The sequence below is a fragment of the Lissotriton vulgaris genome, chromosome 7 (assembly GCF_964263255.1).
Source record: "Lissotriton vulgaris chromosome 7, aLisVul1.2, whole genome shotgun sequence".
Taxonomy (NCBI): domain Eukaryota; kingdom Metazoa; phylum Chordata; class Amphibia; order Caudata; family Salamandridae; genus Lissotriton; species Lissotriton vulgaris.
In genome coordinates this window covers 1,725,468,891-1,725,479,229 of record NC_141695.1, presented here as the reverse complement: position 1 = coordinate 1,725,479,229, position 10,339 = coordinate 1,725,468,891, and the positions used below count along the sequence as shown (strand labels likewise).

The 10,339-nt window shown below is 42.6% G+C and overlaps 1 protein-coding gene across 1 annotated transcript in view; it reads left to right on the top strand.

Moving 5' to 3' along the window:
• The first annotated feature begins 6,597 nt into the window (after window positions 1–6,597).
• Window positions 6,598–10,339, top strand: part of LOC147706452 (complement C1s subcomponent-like) — a 78,853-nt gene continuing 75,111 nt past the window's right edge. Inside the window, exons 1-2 of the mRNA XM_086932968.1 lie at window positions 6,598–6,905; window positions 8,926–9,142. Coding sequence (XP_086789094.1) covers window positions 6,877–6,905; window positions 8,926–9,142 — 246 coding nt within the window. The 5' untranslated portion in view covers window positions 6,598–6,876. The remainder of the gene's footprint in view (window positions 6,906–8,925; window positions 9,143–10,339) is intronic.

The window sequence follows — 10,339 nt, the reverse complement described above, 5'->3', positions numbered from 1 at the left end:
TATCAGCCAAAATTTTTTAGAAGAATTTATAGTCGCAATTTAAGAGCGAGATAGGTCTGTAGGCATCTAAACTCCTAGGAGATTTCCCTGGTTTAAGTATTAAGGTGATTGTTGCCTCATTCCACGAACTAGGAATTGTTACATCTCCTCTGAAAATTTTGTTATATAGTTGACATAATATGGGAGCAATTAATTCACTTAACACTTTATATACCTCCCCTGGGAGGCCATCCGGGCCAGGAGCTTTCCCTTTTTTACTCTCCTTGATGACTTTCAACACTTCATCTTGGGTGATTTCCTTATTCAACTCCTCCATATAATCATCAGAGAGTGGTAAATTATTATGAGTGGGATTACTAATAAGGAGCTAAAGCTCCTCAAATGGAATGTGAATGGTCTTCGGGTTAAAATGAGGAGATTATCAATATTGAAATACCTAGAAGACTTTCCTGCTCATGTGATCATTATACAAGAGACACACTTAACTGAAAATGAAAGTAAGGAGATTTTCGGTACTCAAAAGTGGATTGCCAACGCTATTTTTACACCTCAAGATCTAGTAACTAAAGGGGTGGGTATTTTGATTAGGAAAGGAGTTGACATTGTAGTTGAAAATAAATCAGTAGATAGAAGAGGAAGATGGGTGATTGTTAAGTTAAGATTGGCAGGGGAAGCCTTTATAATAGTCGGATATTATGGCCCGAACGTTGATGACCCAACAGTATTAGAAAAAATTGAGGTGGAATTATTGGAATTCTCTGGCAAAATAATTATGGCTGGAGACTTCAATACAGTTTTAGATGGTAAGCTGGATAGAACTGGGAATGACAGGGCAATAGTAAATAGCAAAATGACAGCTAAGTTAAGGATGATTATGGCACAACAAGGTTTGTGTGATATATGGAGATGGAAAGCTCCACAACAGATCGGATTTACCTTTCACAATAAAAAACATAAACATAGTTCACGGATAGATTTCTTTTTGGTAGATACTAGGCTAAAAGAACGGGTCACGAAAGTGGAACATATAGGGGCACATCTATCAGATCACTCAGCTGTGAGTTTGAATTTAAGTTTAGCTGCAGATGAGGGGAGCTCAGCCTGGAGATTAGATAGAACTATTTTAGCGGATGAAGAATTTCTAGTAGTCTTAAAAGATGAGTTACGAGTTTTCCTGGATGTCAATGTTGGATCAGCTAAGGAGGACATAGTTTGGGAGACTTGTAAAGCTTTTATGAGAGGGAGACTGGGAGTTCAGGGGGCTAAGAAGCGGAGGTTGTATTATAGTTTGATCACTAATTTGGAGAAAGAAATATGAGACTGTGAGAGTAGTCAAATTGCACAGGCAGGAAACATCTTCGAAGAGGGAGTCAATAATAAACTTTTAGATTTAAAAATAGAACTTACGGCAGTACTTGCTCGAAGAGTTAAAGAAAGATGGGAGGCTATTCAGTTGGCACATTTTTCATATGGAGAGGGGTGTGGCAAGTTACTAGCGTGGAAAGCCAAGAAAGACTTCGTACGTAATCAAATAAAAGAGATTAAGAAGTCGAACTCAGGAGAAGTTATAACAGAGCGGAAGCAGATTGTACAAGCATTCTTTGATTATTTCGTGAATGTGTATACAGAGGATCTCTGCCCGAGTGAAGTAGAGATAGAAAGCTGGCTACCCTTGGTGAAACCACTCTCTGATGATTATATGGAGGAGTTGAATAAGGAAATTTCCCAGTTGCAGCTTGTGCTTTTCCTGGTGGTTGGGATGACAGTGACAGTCCCCTGTTTGCACTGTGAGGGTTTCAGAATGGCATATTTTGGTGTTGTCCTTTCAAATTCCACCATGCAGCTCAGAAGTGCTGAAAATATGGGAAATAATGGGAGGAGCGCCTGTCTTCAGTTCACACTACCTGTTGTTCTCTGGCAGTCCCCCTCTTGCTTGTTGCAATCAGGAGAGAGGGTGTGGTGAAGACTTCTTTATTGTGTTTGCTTTGCAATTGCATTTTTTAAGCTCTAGGTTCTGATAGCTTAGTTGTCAAACAGATCTACTTCTTATAATACACATAGAGTTGGCTTTGGATCCGCCCCTTTCAACCACTATCTTTCTTGGACAAATCTCTTTTAGCCATTGGCTTGAGACTTTGTCAATCACATCTTAGATCACCCCGCTTGCATAGTTATGTCTCACCTAATGCTATTGCCTGTTTGAGTGTGTCCTTCCACCTCTGCTCCATTGCTGGCATTGAACTGCATGATGGAATACTTTATAACAAAATCGTGCTCTGTTGGCTTTGCCAGCCAGCTGTATGTCTGATGCAGACACTATATACTTTAGCACAATGAAGCCAGACCTACTGGCTATGCCAATGCTTGTTTACAATTACGGTCACATGTGCAGCAGATGACCATTTGCTCATAAGCAAAAAAAGTATTTTTAACGCAAACATAAGGCCGTTAAAAGAGCTCCTGTCCCTTAAAGTATAATTATGTGACCCATAAAGGCCCATATACTAGTATATATACGCTGGGTACCTAGTCTAACGTGGCAACATCAGTCATTTCTGTCAAAGTCCAGGACTAAAATATGACACACTAGTCAGGGAGGCAGGGTGCGGTCTGTCCCGAGCTACACGAGTTTTGGATTTGGCACCCCCCTGCTCTTACCTGCTGCCTTCGCGGTTCAGCAAACGCAGGAATCGACAGCACCCCCCCACTCTTACATATGGCCGCTGCGGAGCGGCAAACACTGGGACTGCCACGGGTGGCCAACGGTCTAGATAGCTGCAATTTCTATCATCAGTGTTGGGTTGTAGAGTGTTTGGATGGCCCATATTTGATCAGTATGAGAGACTGTTCTGTGGCTTTGGGAGAAAAAAGTGTACTCCCTCTCCCCTCAGTGACTTTCCATTCACACATTTATGAGGCCAAAGTCCACCAATTTGCTTCATATTGGCCGACATACCAGCCCCTGTGAATCCTGTTCTGCCTCAGACGTGACAGAAGATTACTAATCCTGGCCAACATCACCGCCATCCATTCCTTTTCAATCTCTAAGTATAGTCCTTCAACAGCCATTTAGTAGTGACTCCTGGGTGCCGATGTCATTGGCAAGTATCTTTTATGAATCTTTTCCGGTACTCTTCCCTCCTTTTCCACCTCTTCTTTATTACTTGATTTCTCATCCCAAATCTAGCCTCTATTCAATCAGACTGGTCTGGCTACAGATTTCTCAAGTTCTTCTCTCCTTTCAAGCAGTTCTAGAAGACGTTGTCTCTCTCCCACTGATGTGATTCATTGTATTCTAGCATCGATGGTGCATACCCGAGTGAAAGCTTAGACCCATCCTTGACATATTTGTCAATTCCTCAATTCATACTTCACCTCCATCATTGTTCTCCTGCGGTACAAGGTCGCTTGAGATAAGTCTCAATAAAGATGCATCTCACATTCGTCCAATTTAATTGTAATTTTGTGCTTGGCCAACCCCAGATCTTATTGTAATTTCAGAGGTTGCTAGTTTTGCTACAGGGCTTCTTGGCTGCAACACACTTTCTGCTTTGAGAGGGCCTACTTTATGTGCCCCAGTGATCGATATTGTAACTCAGCACCCTCCCCTAGAGTATGGAAAAATAACAAAGTGAAAAAAGGAATTTATGTAAGTGCCTTCTACGTTCTCTCTTGCGTTTTAGATTTTAATGTTGTACCTATGGGACTGATCTTCAAGGTCCTCGGATTTCTTTCTCAGATTTTCTACCTTTTCCGCAGTTGAACTGAACAGGGTTGTGGCAAGCCTCAATTTCATGTTGCAACTGGGAGGGTTCACCTTCATTATTAAAAACTCTTTCCCCCATCGCATTTATCTTTTTCATGATATCCACCATTATAGCCCTAGGCTCTGCTGTCATTGTTTGAAGCTGTATGGAAAAATAACAAAGTGAAAAAAGGAAATTATGTAAGTGCCTTCTACTTTCTCTCTTGCGTTTTGGATTTTAATGTTGTACCTATGGGACTGATCTTCATGGTCCTCGCATTTCTTTCTCAGATTTTCTACCTTTTCCGCAGTTGAACAGAACAGGGTTGTGGCAAGTCTCAATTTCATGTTGCAACTGGGAGGGTTCACCTTCATTATTAAAAACTCTTTCCCCCACCGCATTTATCTTTTTCATGATATCCACCATTATGGACTAGGCTCTGCTGTTATTGTGCTGTTATTGTTTGAAGCTGGTCCATGAGAGTTCTTGCGAGCTAGATTTCTTTAATGTTTTTAGGGTAACTTGGTAGATTAGACCAGCAGACTCTCAGGCCTTGCTGTGCTTTCAGGTGCTTTGTGTATATATGCCTGGATTTTCAGAGTTTATTGCCCTACTGTCATTCTCTAAACCAGACCCAACCAATAAGCCCATTTGGACTTATGATTACATAGGTATGATTACTCCAGCCCTCCCTAGGAAGCAAGTTAAGAGCCACCTTACCGCCCCTCAGAGCTGCTGATTGCTGGTAAGAGCTGTTAGTCTAGTTCCAACTTAGTGATGCTGTGACAACCCAGATGAGGTCTTGCTATTGTGTCATTTACTGACCTCTTTCTCTGCACATGTGACCCACCCACTCAGTGGTGGTCCCCCAGGAACGTTTGTGTGTTCCAACTTGCCAGAAAGACTTAGAATCACCATGCTGCTCCTTGAAGCTTACTGGCGGTGATAGAGTCCCAAGTAAAAAATCTGTACTGGTGTAGTTCATGCAAGTCTCTTCCTACATGTATTTTCATCGAGGGTTTCTTGCCCAAATAATGCATGACTGTAGGATTCTAGCTGGGCCTGGTGTGTTTTGAACTTCTATGATGTGGTTTTGCACTCATCCAAATTTCTCCCGGGGTGGGACCCTGTCATTACGCCTATTACTGTGATTGTTGGAGCAGCCTTCACCTCATGCAAGGTTACAGCTTTTTGGCCCTGCCGGCCTTGAAGTAAATTTAAGATGTTTGCCACTCGCCTCTTCTCCTTTGGCTGGCCCTGTGACTCAAATTGAGGTATCAATCTTGCTGGTTCTGCATTCCTAGGCATGGCCTAACGGCCTTTAAATTACATTTAGACTGCTGGCGGCCCAGCCTGGGAGCTCTCCACAGACATGTCTACATTGGGTTGTGGTGGCCACACTCCCCATGATCAATTCTTGAAGGAGAAATCTTTCCTCGCTTTAAAAAAATGTGAATAGGGATAGATTGCAAGCTAAAATATAGAGATAAATCTCAGTTTAGCATTCTGTGTCATTTCTTGTAATTTTTGCAATATTTCACATTATTACACATAGCAAAGTACGTGAATTTCACACACCCCTAGTCAAGATCTTTTGCCACATTAAAAAGCAGTGAAGTGCTGCATGTTGAAGTACAGGACAAACCATCTTCTGCACCTGGTTAACAAGCATCAAATATTTTGTTATGTCTACCTAATACTGCACTGAGTTTGACATTCGGTGCAGCACTCAAAATGCAGACCTCAGGCAATATTGTCTCTCAAAAAAGCATTTTATGTCTGATGAAAATACTGGCCAAGTGTAATACCCACACTAGAATTGGGGTCGAAGTAGACAGTGCCAGGCAGAGCCTCCAATGGACACATGGATGTGAAACCCTTCAGGATTTGGCATTGTCTCATGTTTCTGACAGTAGGTGTGCAGCTTGTGAGCTAGGCCCACTTGATATGCAGTGGTGCTTTTCTTTTCTTTGTGTCCTATTTTTGGTGTTAGAAAAGTTTTACAGACTGCTAAAATTGGATTGAGACATGTTGTGGGCGTCCTTCTAAATACCAAATTCGGACCCGATGCATGGTTTGCAACTGGAGTTCTGGTCGTAAACCACTGAAAAGTTACTGTCTCCGGATTGGGGTGGTTTCTTATTTGCAAAATGGAAAGGCTCCCTTTTGGGCCCCATCACCTTTATGAAGAGTGGAAAAAGTTTCCAGGGGAGTAAGCAGTGGTCCTGAGACCAAGGCCAAGTCTTACAGAAACTTTAAAAAAAAAGAAAAGCAATTTTTCTCTAAAGTAGCTCCATTTTCTTTATGGAAATTGAGCTTCTCTGAAAGAATCTTTATCAAAGAGAAAACTCAGACGTTGGTCTGCTGAACCTTACAGGCCACCATCCATGTGATTGCCACTAATCAGAGTAGTTTGCACTGCAGTGGAACATGGCTAAAAACGTTGACAAAGCCAATACCATGCATAGGTGAGACCTCTTGGATTTTTCAGTGCTTGTTTGTTTAGCATGATTGAGGCAGGAAGGGCCATATTTGAGCAGTCATGCCACAGGAGGCTGAAGGGCTCAATTGTCATGTCTTGCAAGGGAAGACCTCATTTTGTGTTCCACCATTGCCTGGATACGCGAAACCCCCACCACTATCTGGTGACTAATCCACAGGTTGTGATGCAAACCACCTATATTTCACTTAATGTTAAATTATGCAAACAACCAAAACTTTCAAAGAGCAAAGGTTGCATTACACGCAAACATCAGCTCTTCTGGACTTTGAGCCAAAGAGGTCACCTGGCCAGGGGGCGTTGACCCTCGGATGCAGCAGAGTTTAGATACCGGTGAAGCTGTTCCCAGGCACAGGCAGTAGGTCCGACTGCACAGAAGACAGGCAGGGCGCCGAAGCCTGCACAGGGTGCCTTGGGGAGCCCTAGCAGTAAAATGGACACTGATTGGACCCCTGAGTCTGCACAGGGTGTCGGAGCTATTGGAACCTGATTCTCTGCAGGGATACTGTTGTATGACTACGTCTACCCTGCATCTCTTGAACACCTGGTTCTGCAGGGGGGCTTCCCTTGAACCTGCTTCTGCACATTGCCGTCTCGAGGAGGTGCTGCTCTGCACAGGGTGTACCCTAGATGCTGAACTGGCCTCACAGCACAATGAGGTGAGTGTCTTTATCTGTCTCCATCTCTGGAGCCCTACAAAGCTGACACAGTCTTGAATCCGGTTCAGTTTCCTCCGATGATGTTAATGCTGACATGTGTAAAGCAAATACCTGATTGTCCTTCGAAGGGTCTGTTCTACAACATAGTAAAACTATGTGACCAGTATGGAGCCACGAGCAACAGTGGGGGCCTCCCATTACCCCGAAATGCAAGTGATTAGGTCTGGTGTTAGATAAGACCTTTCAGTTTTTCTCAAATCCTATATTTATTTTTGATTGGTCTGTTGTTGTTTCATTCATATTTCTTGACCACCCGCTAGCACGTACAACAAGCGGCTGTGGGTCAGCCCACTTCAGCCATTGGCTAAATTCCCTGTGAGTGACACATTCTGTTCTTTCTCAAAGAAGTACACCCACACACAGAAGTTCCCTTCATTGTCAGGTTACTAAAACCCAAAAATATATTTTTTGCTTTTAGTCAAATATTTTTTTTTAATTGATGGGGGCTCGTTAGCTGGTTCAAAAATCATGATTTACAAAACCATGGCAAAACAAGCATTGACAAAGCCAAAAGGAGCAGCCAATGTCACACCTATAGACTTTGCCAATGATTGTTTTTTTTCTTTCCGCTGGCAGGGATGGAGGATAGAAAAAATAGTTACAAATTGTGAGTCTGGCTTTTGGCAGCCCATGCTAAGTCTTTGCAGTGGTCTTGCTTTGCCAACCAGGGACAGTTCTTCAGGATTTTGGATGTAAAGAAGAAAAAATACTCACTGTGAAGCCCAACTGCTGTAGATATAAATACCATTATTGATTTGTTAAATGAAATGAAGCCTATAGAAAAAAACTCACTCAGTAGGAATATTTTTTAAATAAAAAGTATGCTTCATTATGTTAACTGGCTGAATGAATATTTGAATAGAAAGGACTTCGCCCCCTTCATAGGGCCCATATAAAGTTTTGGGACATCTTTCCTGGAGTCCTGAAGGCAGGAGGCAACCAATGGTGCAGAAGTGACAAAGGAAGTCAGGGGCCACTCAAAACTTGGACTTCACTTTTGTGCTTCAGTTGTGATCCGGAAGCTCTGGCCTGAAGATGCTGAAAGTAACTGGTGAATTTTTGTAAGAAACTGTATTTTCTTTTCTGATCAATGAACTTGATCTTCCATTATATATAGTTTTTTCAGTTAATTATGAGAGATTTTAATAAACATCACAGAGCCTTTGTCCTCTGGGGAGAGGGTGCAGAGCATGGGCTAAAGTATATCCTCACAAAACAGAAGCAATCACTCAAAAATATTTGTTAAAGAGAGGCTATGGTTCTTTACTAAGTTCAGGAAGTAAAGTCCACTATAAAGAAAAAATGTTTTGGGGGAAATTGTAGATCTTCACCTTAAAACACACTGAATTCCACCAGCAATGGTGAGATGGGCAGCTGACACCCACCAAATGCAATGGTCAGCACCACATTTAAGATGTCACAGATGACATTTCAGATGACATCATTGCTGACCTGAAATATCACATAAATATTGACATAGGTAGTATTGGAAATGATAGTTTTACGCCCACCTGTGTGGATGTTTGCAAGGACATTTCAATGGTGAGATTCTAAGCCCAGGGCTTTCCTTGCTGGCCTAAGGGAGGAGGGCTACTGAGCAGAGGCCTGATAGAAAGCCAGATCTTGTGCCTACAGCCTTTTGCAATCTGGTGAAGGCCTGTGATGTGACTCCTAAGTGTCTGACTATTTATCGTTCATTGAGCCCAAGCCGCCATGACCACTTCACAATTATCCAGCCTCCAGACTTCTAAATTCTGCTCCCTCTTGAACACCAATCACAAAGCAGTTGTACCACCTGGAACAGATTTCTAGGTTATTCACTGGTGATCTGGACCTCTCATACTGTTGGTTAAGACTACTCACAATAAAATGTTGATGGCCATAACTGACCCGTATGTGCCCGCTTTGAAACATCATTGTAGATATCTAATGGTTGAATGACTGCCTTTTCCCATTTCAGGACTGATACCTGCCTCTTCTTGGTGTCCTGCTTTGTTCTTCAAGGCTCCGCAGAGGTATTATTTGGACAGTTCTCATCCCCAGGCTACCCCGCACCCTATCCTCCGAACCGAACCATGAAATGGACAATTTCTGTGCCACAAAGAAGGAGAATCAAGCTCCAGTTCACCCACTTTGATGTTGGTGAAGGTAATGAGCACAGTCAAGACTACGTGAAGGTAATGTTTATATGTGCATGTGTCATGGTATATTGTTTTGCTCCTCTAAATTCTGCCCAATTAAATCCTAGCATGCATAAATATGAATGCTTCTCTCAAAGAGGTATATAGTATATCTACTGTGTGCCTTCATGGTTATAGGGGTAACACGCTTCTTTCTACAAACAAGGATGATCTTCCCACTCTCTCAACAGAATTAGGAGGTCTCCTCTGTGCCAGGACAAGCCTGGTGTATTAAAAACACAAATAAAAAAAATATTTTTATCACTGACAACTATAAGAGAGAGCTTCCTCCATAAAGCTACTCCCCCATTGACTCTCCTGTCGGCCTCCCCTGCTTCCGTAAGATAGGGTTTCCAATCTTGCTCAGCCATTGTCCCCAACAAGTCTGTTGCATTTGTAGGAGAGGTTCACTCCATGCATCCAAGTACAACATCAATGGGTCTATACCAAAAACAGGCTACATACAGTGTCCAACTTCTCAGGTAATACTAAAACTCACAAGGAGCTATTCCTACTTAAGGCTCAATTTCCAATTTTTATCTGACGCTTCTGACAGACATATATGAAACCTTTGGACAGGAACATTCTAGGAACTAATACCACACCTTGAACTGCATGCTCAGCAATGGCATGGAGAACCACCGCATGAAACAATCGTTTGGAACAAGATAGAGCATATTCCGCTGTCAGTTGGATAATCATAGAGTATACTCATTTTATTAAGCTGACCAGAGGCCACTGCAAGTGCTGTCACAAACTGGAACAAAGGGAGAAAATGCATGCTTTAAACATCAACTTCAATAGAAATAGATTCCCAAAAAAGATGTTGCTACATGAATATAAGCTATAGTTTACTCAGATTTGAGGATCCATGATTCAAATTGCCAAGATGGGGAGACTCTTCTGTTAATACCCAAGTCATTAGTACTTTAAAATCTCATTCTAAGTAATCTAAGGGTCTGATTCCTAAAGGGCTTCTACATTTGTGGCAGAGACCCTCCTTTCGTGGGGAAGACTCCACCCTTGGGGTTCAATCTTCGCGATGATCATTGCGAAGATTCTGCCCGAGTGCGGAGACACCCCCATGACTGTGGGGCCTCCGCTACAAGTGCTGTGCCCTTTGTGAACCAGGCCCTATATGGCTGATTTCATGTCTGGCGGTCCGAGGACTGCCAGACTTGCGGGCTGCACCGT